Source organism: Cheilinus undulatus, linkage group 5 (assembly GCF_018320785.1).
Source record: "Cheilinus undulatus linkage group 5, ASM1832078v1, whole genome shotgun sequence".
Lineage (NCBI taxonomy): Eukaryota > Metazoa > Chordata > Actinopteri > Labriformes > Labridae > Cheilinus > Cheilinus undulatus.
In genome coordinates this window covers 31,914,940-31,942,036 of record NC_054869.1, presented here as the reverse complement: position 1 = coordinate 31,942,036, position 27,097 = coordinate 31,914,940, and the positions used below count along the sequence as shown (strand labels likewise).

General features: G+C 39.6%; 1 protein-coding gene across 7 annotated transcripts in view; it reads right to left on the bottom strand.

Annotated features, from left to right (window-relative positions):
• Nucleotides 1–899: 899 nt before the first annotated feature.
• Nucleotides 900–27,097, bottom strand: part of slc20a2 (solute carrier family 20 member 2) — a 76,802-nt gene continuing 50,604 nt past the window's right edge. For 6 of the 7 annotated variants that reach the window (XM_041788346.1, XM_041788344.1, XM_041788347.1 and 3 more), the window contains 9 exons: nt 25,952–26,092; nt 25,293–25,378; nt 20,659–20,755; nt 20,322–20,441; nt 19,006–19,236; nt 17,635–18,271; nt 17,206–17,391; nt 10,897–10,981; nt 900–3,249 (listed from right to left, as the gene is read on the bottom strand). In XM_041788346.1, coding sequence (XP_041644280.1) covers nt 3,085–3,249; nt 10,897–10,981; nt 17,206–17,391; nt 17,635–18,271; nt 19,006–19,236; nt 20,322–20,441; nt 20,659–20,755; nt 25,293–25,378; nt 25,952–26,092 — 1,748 coding nt within the window. In that variant the 3' untranslated portion in view covers nt 900–3,084. Of the gene's footprint in view, nt 3,250–8,376; nt 8,462–10,896; nt 10,982–17,205; nt 17,392–17,634; nt 18,272–19,005; nt 19,237–20,321; nt 20,442–20,658; nt 20,756–25,292; nt 25,379–25,951; nt 26,093–27,097 lie in introns of all 7 variants that reach the window. The other variant, XM_041788351.1, reaches the window with a different exon arrangement.

Genomic DNA, 27,097 nt, shown 5'->3' with positions numbered 1-27,097 from the left:
CTTTACTTTGAAAGCAAGCTAACAAGCTCTGCTGAATGAGGAAAGTAAAAGGCAATCAAGGAAATCTTGACTGAAACTCCTGATATCTTGTCATCTACCTCTTTCCTTGTTCCTCGTTCATCTCAAAGCAAGACAAAGAGTAAAAACAGGGTGGGAAAAGTCACCCACCATCTTGCCCCATCAGGCAGCGTGGCTTGCATGCTGTCTGGATACTACTATAGGAATTAATGTAATCAAACTGATTTTGTTGCCAACATTCACTTGCATTGCATGTACTGTAGATAGGACAGGGTGTAAAACATTCTTATGCTGGTGTGAAGCATAGACTTGATATAAAAAATGGAGGTAGGCTCAGTGACGCCACCCATTGGTTTCTGAAAAAGACTTCCATCATTGTTGGCGGTCGCAATGCTAAAATTGCTGTGTCATTGTCCCAAACTAAGTTTCACCCTATCAACAGCTGATAAGCTGGAGCTGAGACAGGTGTTTAGCCTCTTGGCTAACAGCCGCAATGCCTGCCCATCAGTCAAATCAGCTGCATCATGATTGTGCATTCTTTTTTTCAATATGTGTGTATGGGACTTCTGGGCTTTTGCAGCCAGCCTCAAGTGGACACTAGAGGAACTGCAGGTTTTCACTTCTACATTGGCTTTATTTCACAATTCCAAAGGTTTGTGCTGGTTGCAGGGCGGCGCAGGGGTTAGCGCTGTTGCCTCACAGCAAGAAGGTCCCTGGTTCACTTCCCGGTCAGGGCCTTTCTGTGCAGAGTTTGCATGTTCTCCCCGAACACCCGTGGGTTCTCTCCTCCCACCACCAAAAACATGTTCATTAGGTTAATTGGTGACTCTAAATTGGCTGTAGGTGTGAATGTGAGCATTGTCTTGGTTGTCTGTCTCTATATGTCAGCCCTGCGATTGACTGGCGACTGTGTACCCCGCTTCTTGCCCAATGACAGCTGGGATAGACTCCAGCCCCCCGCGACCCCGAACGGGATAAGCGGAATAGAAAATGGATGGATGGAGGTTTGTGCTTGGTTTAGAGCAGATACACTTATAGAAGTTTGATGGTCACATTTTCTTACATGGTTTTGCTTCTGCTCTGCTTATCTGGTGCACACAATGCTGCAAGAAGTGTTTTCCATTGTGTTATACTGCTTTTTATACCATCAAATTACTTAAAAATGAAACTTCCTGGATAAAAGACAATTTTAACACAAGCCAGTACAATATCTAGCCCTTTAGTTAATCTGGGATTGAGAAAAATCTATTTTTACTTTAAAAGTTTAACATGTTTTATGTGTTATAAAGGGGTTTATGACTGATACTGCTGCCGATCAGTAGGTGAAGCTCTAAATCTTCAGGCAGATTTTGAACGCAAATATCCATTACAATATCTAGTTATCACGGCAGAAACCACTTTTATAAAGCGCTTATTCAGCTTGTATTATAAGTTTAAAGTTCCATCAAGACCTATCTGATAACATGGAGGAGATGGGGTTCATGATCCATACAGCAGTCAGTCAGTAGAGAGAGCACTACATCTTTTGGCTTCACTCTCAGGGAGGTGTTGTATTATCCATCTTTTTATACAGACTCTGGTTAGGAAACAGACAAACTCTGGACTTAAACGTGGGTGTGAGATATGAAATAACATGAGCACGGACAGTGTAGAGGTCAATCATTGGCAAGGAGCCTTGATATAAGGAAACAACTCCTGTAACTGAGCTTGATGTATGAAAACAAAGGCATACGGATGGAGATATGTTTTCTGGGATCTTATCACTCTGTTTTTGTGTGATTTAAAAAAAATTATTCATATTTTGGTTTCGGCTGCATCTAATTCTACTTTAATGAGGCCCCTCCTTTGCATATTTATATCAGAAAGCCACTTAAAATTATTCTCCAGGAGGAAACGGTTAGCAAAAGATAACTTTCTATCAAAACTTTACTGATTCAACAAATCAGAAGGGACGGAGTATCTACTGTTTTCAATCATTACTTTAAGTTTGCAAAGTCAGCAGCTTTTAAAGTGTGTATGAGCTCTGGGATGAAAAAATACTCTATAATATGACATCATGAAGAGGTGAGGGAACCCCCCCAACATTTACAACATTAAAGACAAACCATTATCCTCCCCTTTTCCCATCCCCAAAACTCTGTAAGGACAATATTTACAGTACAAATTACAGTATAATACATCATTAAAAAATATGAGATCCATCTCTAAAAACATACAGGAGCTCTTGACAAAAATCAACTCTTTTTAAATCAGGTTTCTATGGTATCATATGGAGAATAAAAAAAGCAGAGTGACTGTCCTACCACCCCTTTCTCTGAGGCGTCCTTTCTGTTTGGCCCTAGTTGTACCTGGCTAGCATGTTTCAAAGAGAGATGATGGATGGGTTGGTTGACCACACGCACATCTTTTCTTCTTTTTTTTAAACTTTAAAGCAAGCCCCAATACAACAGATCACACTCAGTCCAATATAACAATATGTACAGGATTATTTTCTGGAATTTTGTTACTATAATCATGAGCACTTGCCCAGCGATGCTGCTGAAATTGAGGGCAGGATGATGGAGAATAGCTGCAGCCATGTTTGTCAGTTTTGTTGTGCAGGATTGGATCGTTTTTAGACCTGTGCTATTTGATTTTTTTTTTTTTTCAAACTCGCTGATGTTTTATAATAAACTGGCTGCCACTGCTTCTCAGTAAACTGTTATTCTTGTTAGAAGTTGCTGGAATCTCCCTATTATAGTCATATGTACAGCAGAATGAATGATACGGTGAACACGCTGGTTACACACCTTCTTATGCACCCAAAAAAGAATAAATAAAAACGATCAGAAACTCAAATGAGTCAAAAAGATCTCTGGACTACGGAGCCAGGCAGCATATGAACCAACCCTCCTCACATCCTCAGTACAACCAAGTCCATCTGTAAACCTCTGCAGCTCCCTCCCTCTCTTCTTCTCCTCCTCCTGTTTCTGCACCCTCGACACTCGAGCTATGATTTTTTTTTTACCCAAGCTTCCCTCTCTGACTCGCTCTTCCTCCTCTGTTCTTTCTCCCGGCCGAACGCCCTCACACGAAGGGCAGGATGCCGTAGACGAACAGGGCCATGATGGCGGCGCTGAACAGGCCGGCCACGGGTACTGTGACGAACCAGGCCAGGAAGATGTTCCTGAAGAGGCGCCAGTCCACTGCTTTCTGGGAGCGGATCCAACCCACGGCTACGACCGAGCCCACCTGAAGGCCACAGCCAGGAGGGAGGAAAGAAAACAATCAGAAGCAGCACAGAACACGATGTTTGAAATCAGAGGCAATGTGAAGAGCTGCAGGTTGTTTGGGCTTTTCTTATAACAGCACAAAAGATCATCTTCAGCTCATCTTTGCTCACTTCATTTTCTAGTTATTGTACATAAAATACTTGTGCACCTGTTAATTGTTCATCTAGTTTTAAGAGATTGAAGGAAATGATTGTTTACTTAAGGCTTTTCAGATCAGAAATGGGAAAACAGTTTTCCAAAAGCAAGTAGTTTCACCATTTAATATGATGTCTCTGTGCTGTTTTTATTAAATTAAGAGTTTCAATTTTTTTAGCAAATATTTACACTGGATCTATTTACATTTTACAACGTCCCAACATTTTTGTAAATTGAGTTGTAGCAATAACAGACTATACTATAAAATGCATGTCTATAGTTTATTCAGATAAGAGTGCTGTAAAGTAAAAAATAAGCACTGTCAGCATTAATGCATTAACAGCAGTGTGTTTAAGGTCCATAATCAGTGCAACAAGTTTTTTCTTATCACATGAATGCCATTCTTTACTTCCCTTTCAGGACACGTTGGTCAAGCCACTGCAATGTATCTGCAGCCACGGTGATGTAAGTTAAGTCATCTGCGCTGTTGTCAAACATTAAAGAATAATTGTTCTTTTATTCTTTTTTTCAATCAATAACTAGTTCCTTTTTCCATGACTATGCTAATGTCACAATCTTCAATATACCTGAAGCTTCTTAATTTCTTTCAAAATAAAAACAGGTCTGAATCCAAATATAAACTAGCCCAGCCCAGTTCAGACCAAACATTTGCAATAGAACGAGACAGCTTTAGGACGTTACAGCTCTCTGATCTGGTCTGTGGCTGGTCGAATCAAACTGTCTGATGATGTATCAGTTTGCTAAATCACAGACAGCTGGTTTCAGGATGTTGCAAGCACATAAATATGTCTTGTTTTGAAGGTAATAAATATGTGTTCAAAGTAGAATATTCAAATTCCTGCCATGAATTTTGAAAATGATTACATCCATCTTTTTTCTTAAACTTCATATTTGTAAATTGCAGCCTATAAACACCTCTGTCTCTTCCATCAGTTGCACGTGTAAGCAGGATATGTGGCGCTGTATGAGCTAACACGTGACAGGTTTATGGCAATGGGAGCCAAATTTGGCCATGGAAAATTAATAAATCTCAGCAGATATCTTAGTAATGTCATGACTGAGCTAGTAAAGCAGTTTTGTGTTTATATGTGCTGTAAATCTGCACTGCCATGATGGGGACGACAAGGGGGATTCAGCGATTAATCAATCTTGCGCGACCTCAGCTTCCTGTTACACTTCATCATGATGACAAAAACACTAAAATAGTGACTGTGCCGTACTGCCACTGTAGAGACAGATTTATTGCACAGTAACTTCAGAATTCAGAATCACTTTTTTCATGTAAACGATGAAAAATCGCCTTCATTTGATACATTAGAACATTGCAGATCAATGCAAACAGTTGCAAATTTCAAGCTGTCTGGTCGTGAATCTTTGGTCTGAATTAAGCTAAAGTTTAAGACGTTAAAAAAAATAAAACAAAAACAATTTTGAAATCAATATAGTGAAATTTTAGAAGTATCAATATGGAGATTAATCACAATTAACTTTGAAAACTCTGAGATCAATCATGATTAAAAAAAAAGTATTATTTAAAGTATAAATATAATAAAACATAATTAAGGCAACAAGAATAAAAGGCAGGATGAGAAGAATTGCCCTTATTTCTAACCCATTAGGAGTTTAAAGGAGTTGTTTGCATTAGCTGCATGTTTCTGGGTGTCAACCTTTGGACATTGGGTGTGTAGCCCCTGACCAATGAGAGCACACAGTGGGGGAGGATGGGCCTCTATAAAAACAAATGACCATGTGCTGTAGCATTAGCATGCATCCATGAGGAAGATACCGATACCATTGATCATAATACCATTATTATTATTATTATCATTATCATTATTATTATGAGGATGATCACATGATTTCTATTTCTAAATCTTTAAATACCTGTGGCTTTCAAAGCACAAATGGAAATGTAAGTTAACTGAACTTTAAATCCCCCAAATTTCTGCTCAACGAAAGCAATTAACCTGTTTTTGCTACATTGGGATCCACTATTCAATTTTTGCTTTAGTTGACCAAAAAACCACACAAGTAATTATAGCAATGACGCTATCAAAACATCTGGTTTGAACAAAGCATAAAAAAGCCCGAACACAACCTCCAGCTCTTCAGCACATGCTCAGTCAAAATTATCTGTGTTAGCAAAGCAAGCTGATTGTAAAAAAGTTATCACTATCTAGACATTTTATTTAAAGGGGTGGTAATCTAAAATGAGCAGTTCTAGAGCACAACAGATCTAGTTCTTGTGTGGATCTTTAAAACTGAACATTTACTAATTTGAGGATTTTTAAGAAATTTTTTCAGCTATTTCTGCTCAAGTTAGACTTCCACTAGTGAATTATTTTCTCACCTTTAATCAAGACACCAAAAGAGAATACACATTTATTAGGCTTTCCTCTCTGTGTTTGAGAGGCGGGTGCAGTGACTGGTTTCAGCTTGGTTTGTGACGCAGCAGCTGGGCAGAGTTAAAGCGTGCCTGCTCTTATACGGACAGAGAAATATGACCAGCCTTCTGTCACACTCAGGACTAAATGTAGAAGGTCAGGTCAACAGAGACAGGGCGTTTTGTAGTCTTTAGGTCACTGTCACTCAACATTAATGAAAGTATCTTCTGGGAAAAAGAAGGATACCCAGTCTTTAAAAGTATATAGAAATTTTTAGATCAACATTACTCCTCAATATGCATGTTATACAAAGAAATACAATAGATTTCTTTATTTTGACACAATTTTAACCATTACAATCACTTACAGCCACTGTTGTTCAATGCACTCTGTGTAGTGGTGTCAAATAATTTTATTGTTCTTCACACATCTTTTCCTATCGAGTGTCATTATTTAAGTCTTTTAAAATTTTAAACCAGTGAAGTTTAAGTGAAGACAACAAGGAAGAAGATGCTGTAATGTAGCTTAAGGTGTGGGAAGAAGAGCAATGCAATCAACGGACATCACTTCCCAGAGTGCATTGCACAACAGTGGCAGCCTAAATGTGAATCTATTTTTTTTAACTTTGAGTGTTTCCTTGTACAACATGTATTTAAAAGACATTATTGTTAATTAATAATGGCAATATGAAGGAGTCTGAAAGTTACTCAGCGCGTCCTTCATTCTGACAACTACATAAATCAGGGAGTAGTCCATCTAAAGCCAGTGTGTACATAAATCTAACTTTGTGGTCAGAATGTGTTTGCGGCTTTTGTAGTATTCCAGGCATGCAGCAGAAAGCCTGAACTCAGAGTGACCTCTCTGTGTTTGTGCAGCAAACTGCCTGTAGAGCTTCTGAAACAACCAGTTCCTGTATTTATTCCTGTATTTAAACCAGTTTCAGCGTCCCTACAGCAGAGCTGAGCATCAATTCAGATTGATCTGGCATCAAATAATATAAACCCGTAAAGGAAACGGTCACTCTGAACTGAAACCATACAGATGCCCATCACTGCACACAAACCTCTGGGTGATGCTCACAGATGGTGTTGGACACTTTATGAATCTTTTTTATCATCTTTAATTTGTGGGGAAAAACATAAAATTAAAACCTATCCTTTTTCAATCTAAAAAAAAGGATTTATGTTCTGTCCAACAACATCGGTTTACCCCCAAGACAAATTCAGTCAAATCACCACCAAAGTGAGATTCCTCTACCCATCAGTAGATTAAGCATTGTGGCAAAGAAGTTGATTATCTGGGTTTAAGGAGGAAAGGCAGGGTAACTGGACGGGAGAGATGAGAAAGGGTTCATGGATGGCTATGTTGATTTTTAGAAAACTGATCACCAGCGATTATACACCAGTTTTGAGTCTTGTGCAGTTTTTACTTCAGCAGACGTGTTGAAAAATAAAAAAATATATATATACACAAATGTATATATATTAATAATACATTTAAGTTAAATGCCCCTTTGACAGCACTCAAAGTCACCTTACAAAGCAAACTTACATGTTTGAAGCTTTTTTTCCCTTGCATCACTTACTTATTTATTTATTCATGAAAATACCAAAATACCGATCCATCAACCTATTCCTTCATTGGTAGAAAGTTGTTACATTATTTTTCTTCCTATGAAACACTACCTATCACAAAAGGTGCAGACTGCACGGCTAAGAAATAGTTTAAAATTCAGATTTTTTTTTTCTTCCTGGCTGTATGTCTGTAACATACAACAGCAATACACAGCTAACTAGCAGTTAGCATAAACCCCTGGGCTCAGATCTGTCTGAATATTCTGCAATAGGGATCTTTGATTAAACTAGTTTAAATTTTAAGATCTCCTTTATTAAATCCTATAAAATAGTGGTTCCCAACCTTATTTCCTAGTCTCCCCCACACACACGTATCTATGAAAAGCCTTGAAAATTTTGACTTTACACTCTTGTGAAATCTATTATGCTAAAAACTTTTGAGTTTCTGATTGACTCATTTATGAGTTTCCAACGTAAAATCTGAGACTTAAAAAAAAAAAAATTGCGAGTATTTCTCGAAAATGTAGTACTTTTTAAAATCTGAAATTCTGAGTTTGTTTTCTTGTAAACACACAACTTTTAAATCTGAAATGTTTCAATCAAAATGTGCCTTTTTCACAAAAATGAATGGATCCACTTTATGTTTTAATCTTCAAGGGTGCCCCTAATACACCTTCATTATGTTTCTAATAATCTTTTTTTTTCCTTAACATATGCACATCTAATCTTGACACATCAGAGTAGACAGAGTAGTTTTTCTGCTTCCAAAAGTAAATTTCACTGGCTTTAGTGTTCAACATCAACTGAGCTTGAGTCATTCATTTTTGTTGTTTTTATTAAAGGGTCTTGTTGACAAAAACTGCACAAGAGGTCAAAACATCAACTCCAGGAGTTGTGATTGGCTCTTCAACTACAGGTGAAGCAGAGCTCTGGGAAGGCTCTAAGCAGCCTCACTATCAATGACTTGGATACCTTGCAGTGGGTGGAGCTTATTGGGATGCCCACATTTGATGCAACAAGCACTGTTAGCGCACTCATTACTTCAATGCAAAATCCGCTGTGAAGACAGGTGAGTGGAGACACAGAGAGAAAGATGAAGAGGTGAGAAAGAGAAAAACAAGTCAGACAGCTGGGTTGTTGAATGGGGGAGGGAGTCTGCTCACAGTCAAGCAGAGGAGGGGGGATGACCCACACAGCAAACCATGCCAGTGCTGAGAGGACGAAAAATGGGCGAGAGATGTTGGAAATGAAACACAGGTAAGACACCATGTTGATGTGGACAGGGAAAGCGGGGGTCCACCTTTTTTTCAGTCCTTGATCCGATGTTCCTCCAGAGAAAAGGGGAGAGGGGCTGCACACTGCTGCCAGGGCCTGTCTGTGACCGGCTGGACATCAACCAAGGTGTTTGATTATCTTCTTAAAGGGTTAAATATTGAGTGTGACTGACAGATATGGGGAATTAAAGGACAGTTCCTGTTTATAAAAACTTGTTTTCATGTTTCTGACCTTTTTTGATAGGTTTGCACTACGTTTTATAATAATAGGGCTGCAAAATAAATCATAAACCCACTGTTATTTAGTTATGTCACTGGTATTTCATTGTGACCTTGGGTACTGCCTGTGACATTGGTATTAATTTTATTGTTGATGCTTGTACCTGATACTAACTTGCCCATCCCTTTTTCATTAGTATCTCATTGCATTTATAGTCCTGTACAATTGCATGTCTAAACTTGTTTTGGTTTCTACTCGGTTGTCATGAACCCAGTGTGGACTACTGTCTGTCTGTGTATTGCCTGTTTGTTTTTTTTTTTTGTTTGTTTTTTTTCCTTTGTGATAAATGTATTGATTGTGAGCAGCACAGCACTTATGTCGATGACAAATTTCCCCCCAGGGACAATAGAGTTTATCTTATCTTATCTTGTTATAGCTGTGAGCAGAATAAACACAATGCAAAAATCTGATTTTATCTTTAAAACTAGCAATAATTATTTTCTTTGAAAACAGGCAATGCTTTCTGACTCAGCATAAGTTCAGTGAATGTCTCGGATGGGGTTGGTGTGTAATAATCATACTTTCTATCTCCTGTTTAATGCTCACAGGTGCAATTAAAATAGCTATCTGCTAACCTAATATTAACTGGAGCCAAATTATGGATTAGTATTTTTTTATTTGATCCAGGGGAGACATGTTGCTCCTCAGAGACTCCATGCAGTCCTTCCTCAAAGTTACTATCTAGTAGGGGCGGGTAAAAATATTGATTAATCGATGCATCGCAATATTTCCTCCCCCAATTCAATATCGGTTCAGCAAATCCTCTGAATCAATTCACCTCCTGGCCAGTGGGGTCGGTGTGCGTGTGATTCACGCTGTATGGACGGCGGCTGCACTCGACCAAACAACAACTAACCATAACCATGTTATGTGAGGTTTATCACAATTTTCAAGAGGACACAAATATTATTTAAGTTTACATGCACTTTACTTCTTCAGTGTTTATACAAAACCGGCATGTTTTTTTTTTACTTTTGTACTCCATATGCACAATTAAGTTATTATTGCCCAAATTTTTATTTTCAGATGTTTTATTGCTCAAAAATGTGAGGTGACTTACCAAATATGTTCACATGGGCATGAAAATAGTTATCAAAATATTGTCAACAGGTTATTTGTGTATTTCTACTTCTTACCGAATCGACATCGAAGCATTTAAATCAATATCGAATCGGTATCGAATCGAATCGCTACCTAAAGAATCGAAATCGAATTGAATCGTGAGGTTCTTCACAATACCCAGCCCTACTATCTGGCACTAAGAGGCAAACAAAATCCAATAATCAAACATGATTGCTCCTAAAGTTGTCTTACTGCTGTGAGCAAATATTGGATAATTATAAGAAAGTGACCTTTTAAAAAGCAACTGAATAGTCTCAATTAGTATTAAAAATAGTTATATGACAGGTACTGACCATCCTGCTGCTCACAGTTGATGCACTGTGCTTGTTAATCAATAAACCTCATCACTACAGGCTGTCTGACCTTCAAACAATGTCATGATGTTTTAGTTCACAACAATTGCTTCTACTTATAAAGTGCTTTCTTAATACTCAGGCAAATAAGGCAGAAGAAACACTGGATTATGATTTCTCTTTCTACTTTTGCTATAGTACTTCAAGAACCCGCTGTGCTTTGTGGGACAATAAAGACAATCCTGAATCTTGAGTAACTGATAGAAAAGATGGCCAGAAACAGAGAAATAAAAGTCAAGTGGTCATAAACTGGAACTATCCGGCTACATTTGAAATTCTCTGATGTAACATATTCTGGGGGAAAACATTCTCATAAAAACAGGGAGATTTTGAATTGGACTTCTTGGGACAGCCTTGGTTTGTGTATTTCCAGCCTGGTGCCCTGGGAGACAGTGTGGGCCCCCTCTCCCCTTGAAGCACCTGTAAGTTGAGAGGCCAGGTGGGGGGGGCCGCTCAGTCATACCTTGCAGTGTGTGGTACTGACAGGGATGCCGATATTGGAAGCAAGCACGACAGTGAGAGCAGAGGCCAGTTCAATAGTGAATCCACTGTGGAGGAGGAGGGAGGGGAGAGGAGGGGGGAGCAAAGAGACATCTTTAATTTTAATATCTGGGGTGCACTGCAGACGGCATGATCTGCATCCACATTATCCATAACAGAACATTCAACAACTCCTTGAAATGAAAGGAAAGTAAAACAGCAATCACACAATTTCTCTCTCAAAAACACATGCATACAAATTCACATTTTAATCATCTTAGCAGGCATTCAAAGTAGCTCATCAAGAGTTTGGTTGTGTTTCTGTATCCCCATACTGAATTCATCACTTTCCTATTTCTGGCACATTAAAGGCATTTCAGCAAAGTTACCAACCTCTTAAACCAAACCTTACACTGAAAAAACAATTAGAGCTTTGCTCAAGAGGGAAGAACAGAGATTGTATGATAAAAACAGAGCAAGAATAAGCAAGAAACAACTTGTGACTGAATCTTTAGCGAGTACTTCTGCCATTGCAGCTTCTTACCACATCCCATCAGGAGCCAATGGAACCTTCAGCCACACTGATATAAGGCTCTGGGGGCAGATATCGTTGACAGATTATTAACCAGCCTGAAAAACAATTCCCCCCAGTGGCCACTGTGGCCAATTTCATTCACAGCAGTGCTCTAATGAGCGGGTCTTGAATCGGTCTGTAGTACGGAGCTTGTTTGTGCTATCTGTGTGTGGAAATATTTTAATGGCATGGGTGTGATGGCCACAGGACAATGAGGCTAACACTGCTCATCCTCCATGTGCCTCAAAATTCTAGACTGCATTTAAAAGCACTGCATCTCAGCTGATTCAGGCATAGCTTTGTGGCATCTCCTTCATCTCCTCATTTCTTTGTAAATTTGGTGCATTTAGCTAGCTCTCTTGGTTGATCTTTTCTATACATTCCTCTGTTTTAATGCTTGTGTTAAGTGCGTTATGTCACTGCTGTTGGTACTATTATCAGGCTTGCACGTGCAGCTGTGTCTGTTTCTGTCTTTCTTGTAGTTTGGTGACGTTAACACCTTGGTCAGAAACTGAAGGATTAAAAGCAGCAGTCTGCTGTGTATATCTAGTTAGTTATACTTTCTCTTTTCAAATGATAGCCATTGTTTTTTGATGTTGTGAAGACAGACTAGTTTCATTTTTTAAAAATCAGCCATAGTAACCATGCAGCTCTGGTGTCTGACTCCCTGCCCGGCTCATCTGTGCAGCCTGAGGCCGACAATCAGTAGCTCCATCAAAAATAGACAAGGACTGTATTTATAGTGGAGCAGAGAAGATAGATGCTTCTGGGACACATCTGGAAGCAAAGGGAGCATTAACAGTGCCCAAAATCAGCACAGAAGGGACGTAATGCAGCCATGGGCTATGGAGGATTCTGAGTTTGGAGAAACCATGTTCAGGTTTGCTGCATGACCTCATGAATCCCCTCCTGACTCAGGTCTTTATTGAATGCTCTTAGAGGATGCTCAGCCCCAAAGGAGATGTGAAATGGAGGCTACAGTTTGTCCCACATGTCCTCACTCCTGCTTAACAAGAAATATTTTCCTGCATGGATTTCATGTGTTTATTATTATTCCAAGGCAATCAGTATAATTGGTCATTCTGCTCATGGTGGACCCATAATCTAACACCAGGGTAATACCACTAATTAATAATATATCAACCAAGTTTTGAATGTAGGACTTGACATGTAACATTAAATCCCTACACCGTGAAGCATTACTGTTTTTGAAGATAAATAGTTCGAGTTTTTTTTCTCTAAAAACTAAAATTAAATTTCTGTTGAGTAAAGGAGCCAACAACAAGATATTATCTCACCAAATATAAGCCAACATCCTTTGGATCTTTCTGCTATTTTTTCCATTCTGACATGAAAATATTGTTTAGATTTCAGCGTTAAGATACTTACAACCTGTGACACATTATTGGTAAAAGATATCAGCCCACTCACCCACTATCATAAGCACAGCTCTGAGCTCTCCTTATTAATCTTAAACTGGATGCTACTTTATAACAACCCTTAATCGACAGCTGGTGAGCCAGAGCAATAAACTATCAGCATTAAGGGTGGCTATTATCTTAAGATCATGTTAATGTGGGTACATTTATGGGTCAATTCTTTGCAGACTGTTTCAGCTACCTACTGCTCACTCTTGCTGTCATGTCTGCTGCTCCAACTGTGAGTTGGATTAAACCAACTGTGTGTGAGTGGGGAGGTGATATATGGCACAAGCAGAGGAACATATTTGGCTTAAAATGTTGTCAATTAATACTACAGTTTTTAGAATGGCAGCTTAATATTAAATTAGAATATGAGCAAATTTTCTGCCAAATTTCTACATGTTACTATGATTATGGGAGTGTAAAGAATAAATTTAGGGTACTTGAGCCCCTCTAGAAAGATGAAAATTGCCACCCATCCTTCAGCCTCAGCACAAAGAACACAGTATGTATCAATAAACAAATGACATATCGTACACAAATAGGATGTTGCAGAAGGAAGGAGTATGGCTCTCTATTTAAATACCACTGTTAAGGCGAGGGTGGGGTATGATTTTTCAAATTAGTAGTAGTTGGTAGTTGTTAGTAGTTGGGATGTTTGCTGTAGATTCTTTGTTAGCCTAATTTACCTGGAAGTCCTCCCTTTAAATTTGGCATGCTTTGTTGGCTGTGAAAAACTGTGTGAATTGTTTTTATTCAGCCTTGCTGTGCTCCTAAGGTCCATGAGCCCAACTTTGGCAATCACTGACTTAAGGCCAACTCAGACTACAGGAATTCAGCTGGATTTTGGCCTGACTGCATCACAGCTCATCATCAAATGTCAGACCCGATTATGAGGGAAAGACAAACATTCTTACATTGCAACCAGCGTTGGGGGTAATACCTCACAAAGTAATCCATTAAAATACTCCGATTGCTTTTATGTTGTAATGAGTAACATAACACATTAGCTTTATGAATCAAGTAATCTGTTATTAGGTACATTTTCATAAAAGTAATCTGTTACTAAAAGAATAATCCCCATTTTCCTTTCTCTTCTGGTCACAAAAAAGAGAGGAAGAAGCCCCTCAAAGCATCAGCATCGTTTGTCCTTCCTTCTTTACCTGTAGGTGAACACAGCTGTGCCAGTACATGTGTGTCACGTGCTTATTGAGCTAATGAGATGGCAGAAAGGACAGCATTACACTGTGGAATTATCCTCTTTAGGTTGGATTTTTGGGTGAAAGGGACGAAAACAACGTCATGGTAATCATAAGTTTAAAAGCTCCTGTTTTGTTTTCACTGAATCAGCTGTGCAGCTTTATCAAGCACAGGGTTTGCGTGATTTGTATGCCTCTGCCCAGGTTGTTGTCAAACTGTGAGCAGATTAAAGAGCTGTAAATGTTTGTATGTATGTTAGTGGTGTTATCAGGCTGCAGAAATACAGATTATGGGGCCATAAATCAGGCCGATGCTATATGCTGTTTTTACAACCATTAAGTGGAATGAATGGTTCAACAGTTTTAATATTTGGTAACGCAAAAGTCCTCTGACGCTCTAGTTTTAGAAGAACATAACAGTAACATAACAAATTACTTTCTCAGTTTGTAACGCAGTAATCTAATGAGTTAGTTTAAAAAGTAACGCTGCCCAACACTGATTGTAAATTATTCTACAACGTGTCCAAGAAGACAAGGATAATGGCTCAACAAGACTAACATGTCAGAATGTTTCTTGAACCATCGTCTAATTTGACGTCAACTACGTATATCCTGACATCTACCAACAGGAGAGCATTTTCTCCTCATCTTTTTATCATCATTTACCAGAGTGAAATTGTGAGGCTGGCTAAGAGTTAGGGACAAAAAGACTGCACAGGACATGTAAAGGATCCTCAAGAAGGTAATCTTGCTTTATCTCCCTGTAGAGCTGTGGTACCTGCTCTCTGTAACTATGACAGTACTATGATATTTTAACCCTAGAAGAGGAGAATCATATTCCTATACAGGTGTAAAAGCAAGCTGTGACAGTGAGACATGCATGCATACTTCCTCTGATCCTTTTTTAAATTTTTCTTTCTTTTATTTTACCCTCTACAAGTTAAAATATCATCTCTGAAAGCGTAAAACTGATCCTGGATGGCAGAATAGAGATTCTTTCTAAAAGCAGAAGGCGCCCACCATCCAAGTTCATTGGAGATACACCATTCACTTCGCCTTGAATGGAACTTTAAAGGTTTATGTAGCTGGCCAAAAACATACATGCACCTCCACGGAGACAGTAAAGATTGTTTCTGAGTGTCACAGTGACAAAGTTTCAACAGACCAGGCCAACGGAAAGTCATTCACATAAATGAAAATCTGTGTTTCAGCTTAGGAAACAGTTTTTACTGCTGTAATAAACAACTGTTCAAGTGTCACTGTGCTTGCTAAAATATATGTTCAGACCACTTACACTGAATGACACCTACCCACACATCCACACACTGCCCTGTCCCCAAACAAACTTCTTTGTCAGACTGAAGCTTGGAAACAGACACTGCAGGACAGAGAGCCTTTACAACAGTGAACCAGAGCGAATCCGTCTTTGAATCCTGGCAAAAAGAAACGCTGGTGAAGGAAGACAGAGATTAAGTACGAAAGAATAACGGCACAGAGAAAAAAGAGAGGCCAGGAGAGCAGAGAAATAAAGAAAGCAGGGAAAATAATGAAATGGAAGTGAGCGTGAGAGGAAGAGGGGTACAATAGAGAAGGAAAGTCTTGGAGGTGAAAAGCTGATAAACAAGACAAGAGATGCAATGAGGTGAGAATAGGAAGGAACTGAGAAATGGAAGAAGTGATGGCAAAGGGAGACAGTTAACCTCAAGGATAGAGATTTAAAGGAGGGTGGAAGGAAAAAAGATGAGGCCAGAGGGGGAAAAGAGAAGTGCAAAGAGAAGGAGTCAGGCTGGCGTCCCTCCCTGCGGTTGCATTGGAGAAGCCAGGGTTCCCACTGTGGCTTTGCCCCTCCCTCACCCTGCCTTGCTCTAATTCTCTCCATCCAAAATGCCAAACAACTTCCTGAAACCCTGTGTGATGTTCCTGCCAGGCAACAGACTACACATACACACAGTCAGATAAATAACTGGAACAATTAGACCTCAACTTGCATGCGTGCACGCACATATACAGTGTGGCTTTACTGCATGACGACCTACAGGCATAGAGCCTAGCTTCTTAAAGCTGACAGGATTCACATAAACAACCTTGAGGTATGCACAATCACATGCACTCCTTCTCTTCAGCAAATGTGTGGGAAGACGAGCAGAAAGCCAGAGCAAGAGAGGGAGAGAGAGAAAGATCAATCTCAAGGACAGAGGAGCAGCAGTCAGTGGTTAAGGCTGCGTGATGTCCGCTGCTGAGGTTGTAGGACAAAGTGAGCCCCAGGGTTTTATGTGTTGTGGACTGTTTATTTATTCATAATTATTATGTAACAAAGCAAAGGGCAGAGAAAAAATAGAGGGTGTATCACTCCTATTTTATTCCCTTAGAGCATGTTCTGGAGCAAGAAAAAAAATTGCTCTGGCAAAGTTTAAAACCCTGTGAGATGGCTGCTAAATGTGCAACTTGATTTTGCAATTTCAAAAGGTTTATTTATCAACAAGTAGCTTGTGAATATGCACAAAGTGGCTTTGCTTTAAAAGACCTGGAATATCCTCAGCTTATACTCAATTTAACCCCATGAAAATATTAAATATATTAATTTTATTTGGTCAAAGTAAAATGTGAAATCACCCGACCTTCTTAATGAAAATACAATACAGCAACCAACATGAGCATTAAGTACATTATACTTGCAGGTGTTGTTAAAATGCCTACAGCAGCAGCAGCTCTGTTTGGGAAGTAGAGAGCAGTTAATAAGCGCATGTTTGAGACAAACACTTGATTAGTCAGACTAGTTTACTGTACCTGTAAAAGGAGAGCTTTTGAGGAAACAGAGAAGCCACTCCAGCTTTGATTGTGCAGCTTTAGGTTTATGGATTTTACTGTCAGTAGGATTGCCGTTTCAAAGTCTTATTAAAGACTTGTGCATTTATAAACAGCTGTGTGGACATAAACACTTACCGAAGGAGCTTTTACAGGACTGATCTGTACGTCAGCATGGCAAGGCTTTTCAGAGCAAGTGAAACAAGCATGCTGGAGAGATCCCTCAGTCTCGTACATATATTTCTTAGTCATACACTCTGACACACATACTCTCCGTTCTGTGGCTCTCTCACCTTGAGGGGGTGATGGGAGTTAGGTCCTTCCCCATGGTCTGGATGACACGACGGCCCCACACCCACAGACCGGCACAGATGCCCATGCCGCCATAAAATAGCAGCCAGATGGGAGTGGCAGCATCCTGCATGACACCACCCTGGTCGTAGATCATCCACAGCGCCACCAGTGGGCCGATGGCATTACTGCAAAGGTAGGAAAACAGGTTGTAACCACAGGCAGCTATCCTTGTGTTTATACTTGACTGGACATCTAGAACATGAGAGCAGCAGAGTGAAGATGAGGTCTCTATTTTGGGCTTCTGAAAGAGTACAGTCATGTTATTTAATGAAGCAAAAAGCTTAAGGATTAAAATATGATATAGGACAAGGGAATTATTTTGGGTTATTTTGGATGTTGTTCATATTATAATCAGCAGGAGGCAGCACCTGACATCGTTTCCTCCATGGGCAAAGGACCCGAAGCACGCAGTGAGGATCTGCAGGAAGTGGAAAAGCAGGAACACCTCGGACTTATCCTTCTCCTCATGATCCTCTTCGACCAGCTCATCCAGAGGCCCAGGAGCCGGAGCTCCCTCTTCCTCCACACCCTCCAGCTCTGTGGCCAGCTTCATCTCCACCCCACCCTCCTCTGCCTCGATCTCTGCCTCAGCCACAGCATTACAGTAAGATGAGTAGCTATCATAACGTATCCTCTTCTTGGTGTAGGACACACTGTTGCTCCTGCCACCTCCCTCTCCCACCAGCTTTTCACTGTCGTCACGTGACTCTGTGCGGATGAGCGGCTGGACGGGCATTCCGCATATGGCTGCGGTGTAGCAGGTGTAGCTGTTGTTGCGGCGCAGCAGGCGGTAGTTGTTCTCAGGTGGGCCGGCGTTGGACCCTGATCGCTCGTTGTCATCCATGCGGCCCAGGTGGATCTTGTGCAGCAGGTCTTTGTAAAGACCAGAGTCCTTGTGCACAGTGTGGTAGACTTGACCATCACTGCGCATGTGGCCATCAAAGCTGAAACTGCCATTAGAGACGGGGGACTTGAGGCAGCCATTCGTCATCGAATGAGTCCGGCCTGATTGAGAAAAGAGGAAGATGTAGATGGGAATGAATGATGAACAGTGAACCAGCTGTAACCAACTAAAAAATCTTTCTTTAGCATGAAGGAAAGAAGACAAGAATATCTGGACTTTCAATTCAAGTAATTCGTAATAAAGGGAACTAATTTCCTGCATGCCTCCCCCCGCTCTCTTCCCTGTTTCCGACTCTCTCCACTATCCTATCCAATAAAGGCCAAAAATAAATCTTTAAAAAATAAATAAATAAATAAAATAACTGATAGCTAATACTGGTGTTTTTTCATTACTCGTTTTAGGGTAACATCCTATCACGGAAACATTTTCTCTCATTTTTGACCATTATAAAAAGGTTAGGGTTTGTCCAACAGGTCTCATCTTCTGCCCAATAATAAATCTCTTCTCTGAATCAGCAATTAGGTTTGCTAAATATCAGCATCAAATTCATAAGACACAACAGATAAACATCCGCTACTGACATCTGTTAATGCCCACATTATTTGCTGATGGCCATTGTCTGTCAAAAGAGCCAGTATCAGTCGATAGAAATGTTAAACTGATAGATCTGTGCATCCCTACTTAAAAACCTTACAAATAAAGTACAAACAGAACACAGAGATGGCACAATTAACCCAGTATTGACTCTGTTGTTTTCGATGAATCAAAGATAAGCACTAAACTGGGCATCCTCACCATGTGGTAAAGTCTTAATAAAATAATAATCCAGTTTTACCATAGACCCTGCCATTTGGAAGGACCGTGCCTCCGTTAGCCAGATTGGTTAGCTCTCCACTGGACTCACGGGTGCTGCGTTCACTGTTGCCAGTAAGCGGCAACACGGCCTCATCTGTGCCCTTAGCCCCTGGTAGCTCCTTGAAGACGGGGCTCTCCTCCTCCTCTTCAGGTATCTTATCCAGGCTCTCATCAGAGATCCTCGACAGAGCCTGCTCCTTCTTTAAACGACCTGGAGGAAACAAAGTGATACAAAGAATAGAAGCCTTTCCTTGCTTTACTGGCCTAGTTTTAAATTTCTTTGAGGGGCAGTTTTACAGTGACACAAATAAAATGCAGGTAACATGCAAGTTACAATATTGTGGATATCCTTTTTGGCACATAGATCAAGTTTTAAGATATCTGTTTATCTGTAGTTGAAAGTTTAGTGAATATACATTAATATCAATACATATCACTCAGAAAAAGTGTTTCAAGTCAGAAATATTGAAAAATATGCAGCTACATTCCACAAACTCAGGAACAGCCATCAGCTGATCCAAACTAATCCCTGTGCTGATAGACTCGATGCCCCAGTACTCTTCAAAACAACCCTGAATACAAACACACAAACTCAGCCATAGCCTGTTCCATTTTTGACAGATGCAGCCATACCTAGATTAGGGACGATAACATCACCTTTAATCCTAACAGGCATGCAGAGGTCATGACACGTTAAGCGACAGGTCAAATCAGCCTCACTCATGTGTTGGTTAAAGGAAAGTTTGAGTAAGTTGTTTGTTTAAAGCTTCAGTGACATAATTTTTTCTGCTTATATCATGGATCAGGATTGGAAATGTAACAATCATGCCATTGTTTGGGTGTAAAAGTTTCAAACCTCTTATTTGAACTGTTACAATAACAGGAGCTCATTTTATCCTGCATGAAGTTATATTCAAAACCTTACTTTTCTCAAATATTCCATCACCTGATCTTTTCATGTTTTTTAACCATGTGTTCTGTTTTATCGTGATGTCTCCTTTGCTTTGGGCCAATCTTCCCATTAAGGAAACTACTCCTAATGTTGATCTGAGAGCTTTCTGCACTGCAGGCCATGCAGTACGACACAGAGTTCACAGAGTTGTTTTGGTGGCCTCAGGAGCTTTGGCAGAAGCCAAAACATCCGCTGGCATCCCTTGTTTGGTGTCAGGGCATGGATTGAGCATGCAGAAGCTCAGGGTCTGTTTGCAAGCCTGGGTCAGAGCGCTTGGGTTTCAGATGGCGTGAGAAAGCTGGACACACAGACTTAAGTAAACACAAACACACACAGATACCTACTTGCTATTTTCCTTCTCATCCAGGGACAGACAAATATCCAAACTAGAGCCGCGCAGACCAGCGACTCAGCTAAAGTGATGAGAAAGATGGCCCACACCGGTAGCATCTCTAACCCGAGCACTGCAATCAGTAAACATACATGGGTATAAGAAAATGATGTCTCACAGCTAGTTCAAAGTATTAATTTCTACTTCGACTCTCATCACACTCTCAAAAGGAATTTTGAGTGAGCTAACGACACCAGTGGTTTTAGTTAGGACTGAGATGATAATTTGATCGAATGTCGGTGTCAGACTAAATAAACAAAGACTGATTATAACTCTCTCGCAGCACTCACATGGGGCTCCAGTGTACAAGATGGAGAAAGTGTTGATCCCGATGGTGGAGGCGTAGAAGAGGGGCAGAGCTCGCAGGCCATTAGGGACAGAGTCATCCTATGAAACAACAGCAAAGATATGGATTATCTGTCTAGAATCAAACTACTTTACTTATCCCAGAAGGACAAATTTACAACCTGACTTTAATAACCAAAGAAACGACTGCATTCAGACATGTTAGTGACAACAGACCTGTTGTAAAGTGAAGGTAATACAGAAACTGTAACTCTGAATAAGTCATAAAAAGATAATAAAGAACACCTACACTCTATAGAAGTTTATAGGACTTGACCAGTAAATTTTATTACTGCTATCAGCATTTCCCATCCTGAGACAGGTTCAATATTTGTCCGTTTGTAAGGATCTTTTATGCTGATAAAGATTTGGTTTAATTTCAGGGTGATACTGTATAAATTTACAGTGGCATAGTTATCAAAATACAGCAAATTAACATTTTAAACCAAAGAAAATGAGTCTTTGTTTTACAGCATAAGAAGTTTCCTCTGATGAAATGTGATGAAATAATTTTGGATGGTACACTAATGCACAGGTCAAACAAGGAAATTTAAAATATAAAAAGGACGCACAGCAGTAGGCTATCCAGGTAGAGAGGAGTATTGACCAAAAAAAAAAAAAAAAAAATCCTAGAGCAGTGTTTCCACAACGTTTTTTTCTGGTTACCCACTTTTTACAAGGTACAAGCCATCCCAACTCAACAACTTTGGTTCCTGTACGTTATGGCTTACCAAGTCTGCAGCTGGTTGGTTGAGCTGATGGCTGGTGCCAGCATAGATAACACTGATTCCAGACTCAATCTGGTGACCTGACCCTGGTGCTTTCTGTTTTACAAGCCTGGAAGGAGCCACTTTGCCTCCGCCATAAAGGCCCTGGAACAATCAGTTTCTTTTTATAAGTCAAGCATCAATAACTGTGACTTTGGCTCTTTTGGCTGGTAGAGCTTTGTGTAGTGTTTTATTATGGCTATAATGTGTACTGCAGAAATAAATGTCACATTAAATACTTTAAGGAAGAAATTCTGAAACCTCATTTGACGACCCAAAAAAAAAAAAAAAAAAAAAACTCCCATGGCCCAACTGTGGATCCTGAACCAGACTTTGAGAATGAGTGTCCCAGCGTGTAAGTTATTTTTTAGTTGTTTCACAGCGGTTACACTCCATAGAAGTTAGAAACACTCCAACAACTCAACATAAATGTGCTGGAAGCTGGAGCTGCCTGTTTTATATGGTGGATCTTATATGTTTATTATTCCATTTTATAAAGTCTGTTTATCTTCTCAGTAAAACACGCATGTTAGTGTTAGTGCCTGTTATAGACAGAAAGCACAGGAGAAGAGCGATGTATCCTGGTCCCTGAAAATACAAGTGGCTATCAAAAAACAAGACTTATGCTGTAATACAATTTTATTGAACATAAACATTTTCAACACCAATGTACTCCAGATCTTCCACTAGTCAAAGCAGTGCAGTAGTTTTCTTTGGACAGTTGTCTTAGAACCTCTGTCATTCTTTTCTTAATGTCTGACCTGGACTCAAAATGTGTTCCTTGGGGCATAGACTTGATCTTAGGAAAAAAAGGAAAGTGGTACAGTGGTAGATCAGGTAAATGGGGACGGTGATCAAGCACTGTGATTTGTTTTTCGGCCAGAATCTGCTTTGCAGAGAGTTCAGTGTGAGCTGGTGTGTTGTCTTAATGAAGAATGAAACCATTTTCCCACATTTGTGGTCTCTTTCTTTAACTTTTCCGCATAGTTTTTCTAGAGCCTGTTTGCAATAATGTTGATCATCATGGCCTTGAATTTAGACCTGCTTTGTCATGCTTTCTTCATTCTAGGTGACGATGGTGTTTTGCATTGACTGCTGTTTTGTCTCAGGATTGTATTAGAAGATCCAAATTTCATCGCATGTTATCACTCCTTCTAAAAAAATTGGGTTTCCTTCATTTTGTTCCAAAATGTGTCCACTAACTTTTGTCTTGTTCAAATTTTCATGCAAAATTTGCCAATCCATCTCTTTAACAAGGGAAACCATTTCATCAATCATTTCAAATGATTTGTTTAATTTGTTGAATGTTCAGAAATGTTTGATGTGCATGGGCGCCCAGAGTGTTCATCGTTTTGGACATCATCTCTGCCTTCACAAAATATTTGTGCCATTCAAACACATGTGTACATGACGTGCAGTGTTCTCCATACACCTCAGTTCATGTACAGCACTGGTTCTCAAACTGGGGTCTGGGGACCCCTGGGGGTCCATGAGCCACAGCTTGGGGGTCCACAAAATAATTCAAAATAAATTATTAAAGTAATGCCATGCCATGTCATTAAAAAGCAAATAGATACGCATAGGGACCACAGTGCCATAAAACAACCATACTAAACCAATGACTCCCACATAAGTCAGCTTTGGGCCAATAAAAACTCAGATATGAATGTGACATATCACGTAAATCTATCGCTCGTCACACATCAGTCACTTTGCTCAGGATGCATTTGGTGAGCAGGTCCAGCTAGCAACAATGGATAAATATTCAAGCATGTCCACCTCATCAAGTGATGCTAGGCCCAAACCAGCTATACTGAGAAAATATGATGACAGCTATCTCGGGTTTCATTTTGTTGAGAACAGTGACGGAAGACCAAAATGTGTTGTGTGTCTTGTGTGAAGCCATGAAGCCCGCCAAGCTAAAATGTCATCTGATAACAAAGCATGCAGTGTTTAAGGACAAAACAAAAGATTTTTTCAGACCAAAGGGTGAGGAAAATATCCGCCAGAAAACACGAATGATGAACCTGACCACAACCTCAGAAAAAGCACAGAGGGTTTCTTATTTGGCTACTCAATGGATCGCAGAAAGTAAGAAGCTACACTTTTGTATTTGGGTTGAAAAGTTTAAAATACATATGTCCATTCAGCAGGAGGGTTATGTGGGGGTTCTTGTAAAGGCGCTCTAGCCCCCAAAAGTTTGAGAACCCCTGATGTACAGAAAGACTCAGCTGCTGTTTTGTTCAATTTCACACAAAAAAATCAAGTTAAATTGTTTATAAACTTTTAAGCTAATCATTTACTGATGCCTTAGCAAAAACTTGTGCACTTCAATCAGTAGCTAGCAGCTAACCTTTAATATATGACACTCAGTGCGACTGTGCAGCACGTTTTATCCTTATAAGCCCTGTCTCATTACTTAATAGCCATACCTTGTATTTCCTTAAGACCAATCTGCTGACCTTTTTTCAGTACACCTCAGTATATCTATAAACCTATAGATTATTGTGTTCTGATCACAGAAATAAATGAATATATGCAGCTGCACACTGATCAGCTCTGACTCAAGTCTTATGTTAGTACAACGTAACAAGTGACTGTCACTGATTAGAGTGATTCAGATAATGATCAGTGTTTTTCTTTTCTCCTAATGACAAATTGATTGTTCTGTGTGTGGGCATAATTTCAGTCCAAGTATTTCTTTGGTTGACTATAACCCTACTTTTTCTGCTTAGTTTTGGATCTTGTATTTTGTATTTTAATGGCTCAGTTTTACTTAGTGGTAGATTTCTTTTAACACTCTTAATGTTCTGTTTTAAAGTCAGCAAAGCCATCTGAAAATGCTTCGTGATTGTACGAACAATGCTTCAGAAATAAACTTGTATTGGCTTTAGGGGGAAATTAACTTCATTACTAACAATCCATCAGGCTGGGTAATGAAGCTTCTTTCTTAAAACCCAAAATGTCAGTGTTTGTATGGGAGTAAATTATTCTCATTATGCTGATTATCATTTGTAAAAATATTTCTGATGTGAAGTGTTTTTGTTGTGTTTACATCCAATAAAATATGACTTTCTGCTGGGGTCAGAGGTTCATTTCTGCTTGCTTCACTGGTGTGAGAATATCAAAATAGATGATCAGTCAAACTATCCAACAATTCACTGTTGCACAGTATGAGTGGTTTATGGAGAGACTACTAAGGTAAAACTTCCTCCCTTAAAATAATCCACTGTCTGGACTTTTTATTTTGCTGAATAGCAGATTTCTGTAAAGCAAAGATTAAAATTAAATATTCAGACTAATGTGATGCAAATACCTGCAGAGACAGAGATAAACTTATCCTCAGTTTGACCCACAGTAATGATAGTCCAGCTGAGAAATCATCCTATGACTCATTCGAACATAATCCTGCAGCCATGACCTTATGATGATCTACAACACTTTTTCTTCTCCTGGTCTGCCAGAGATTGCCTCTTACATAACATCAGATCTGCAAATGTTGCCAAATCAAATGAATTGTATCTGTGCTGAAGTTCTTTGGACAACTTTTGTGTGTACACGTGTAGCTGGCTGTACAACTTCTAGTATTCAAACATGGATCAACAAATCACTCTGTGTACTGACAGTGTCAATGTGACAAAAACTCAAACTACATATAAACATAAAACAATACTGATTCTGACATAACAAGGCATAAACCAGTATTCCTCACAGTACAGTCATCCAGTACCCTGACCTGCATGTTCATAGAGTTAAAACTGTGATCAATCATTAAGAGGGCAATGTGTTAATTGTAACAATTGTGAGCCCACCTTGTTGAGGATGAAGTGTCTGATCAGCATGAAAAGGAGTCCAGACATGAGTCCAGAGAGCAGGGGGGAGATGAACCAGGATGCCACTGGAAAGAGAGGAGAAGACGTCATCAGAAAAACATGTGCATGCTTGCCAACAAGTACAAAATTGACCAAAAATATGGTTTCCCCCGGCTGTGTCCTTTTGCATGACTAATCTATTGATTCTTGTTTACCTCATCAAGTTATTTTCTGCATTTCAAGAGAAGATTCAAACCTTAAAGGGCATGTATAGAATTTTAAATAAAGCTGTGCTTAAAAGATGTCACAGACAATCCTTTCCTAGCTGATATAATGTAGTAGTTTACATTTTTTTAAGTATATCCCTTTACTGTGTCTGCTGCTCTTTTAAGACTCCTTCTAATCTGTAACTGCCTCTCCTAAAGTAAACCTGAGTAAAATGGTCGAGGGAGTTGTATTTGCTGACAGCGAAGTCTGATGATTACTGAAAACCTTCCCTTCTTAGCTGTACCAGAACCCCCCCAGGGTGGGGATTTTTGTTTTACATTCTACAGTAGATATACGAGTATTTATGTGTTTACCACATATACATGCTGAGGTTGTTATGTAAGCATTGTAAAAACACAAACACAGGGCTCATTCAGCCTCTAGGACATTACCGATCTTGACAAGCTGCATCCACTGGACGCCCTTGGTGCCGATGGCCACCATGGAGAAGCCGATGGTGGCGCCAACAATGCAGTGAGTCCCAGAGACAGGCAGTTTGAGGAAGGAGGCGATTAGCTGCCAGACTGCTGATCCTGTGATTAGAACAGACACAAAGATCTGAGACCATTATTTAATCTCCCGTCATAAAATGGTGTTCTGGGAAAAAGGAGAAAAAGCTTTAAACCAGAAAAAGTAGCATTTTTTAGCTCATGTGGTAAGACATGGCGCAGCTGTTTGTGTAATTCAGAAGAAAAATTGAACTAGACTGCATAGGCCTGTTAAATTTTAACTGAGGGTCTGAATCCTGCAGAAGTATTCTCTAAGTTTGTATTAGTTGAACCTGTTTTCAAGTTTCTGTAAATGTAAAAACTTCCATTATCACTTCGGAAAGTACCTGAATGGGTTTGAACACCAAAAAGAACTCTCTTCTCATATTACAGATATTTAAAACATTGGATTTAGATCTTTGAAAACGTGACACCTGGCTGCAAAAAAGTCAGATATACATATAGGAACTGAAAAGGCCCAAACAATAATAACAGACAGAACAACAGAAAAGTCGCATATTCTTAGATTACATGCCATATGTAATAAATGTTATTTTTTCATTCTGGGGTAAAACACTCATTACATCAGGGGTGTCCAAACTATGGCCCGGGGGCCAAATGTGGCCTGCAGCCTGTTTTTGATTGGCCCGCAGCAAATTCTAGAAATAAAATGCAATATGGCCCACTTTAAAACATGAAGCTTGTGTTCAGCTGTATTGTACTTTTTAGTTTCAGCACTAGGCAGTGCTGCATGTTGATTCTACAAACAAACATTTCGAAAAGAAGAAATCTTGATCAATAATGTCCTGATGGATTATTGCAGCAAATAGCAGGCCCAATAGCCTTTCAGGGACAGAGCCAGTGGTAGCCAGGGCCAAACAGGGCCCCTGAAATCTGTTTGGTTCCCCTAAATCTTGAAAATGACTGTCTATTTGCCTTGTCAGCCATTAGCAAGCCTTTCAAGTATAATCAGTTGCTAAGCATGTATTGACTTACATTGGATTAGTCTTTCTTACTTAAATATCCTCAAGGCAAGGAATATGAAAGTGG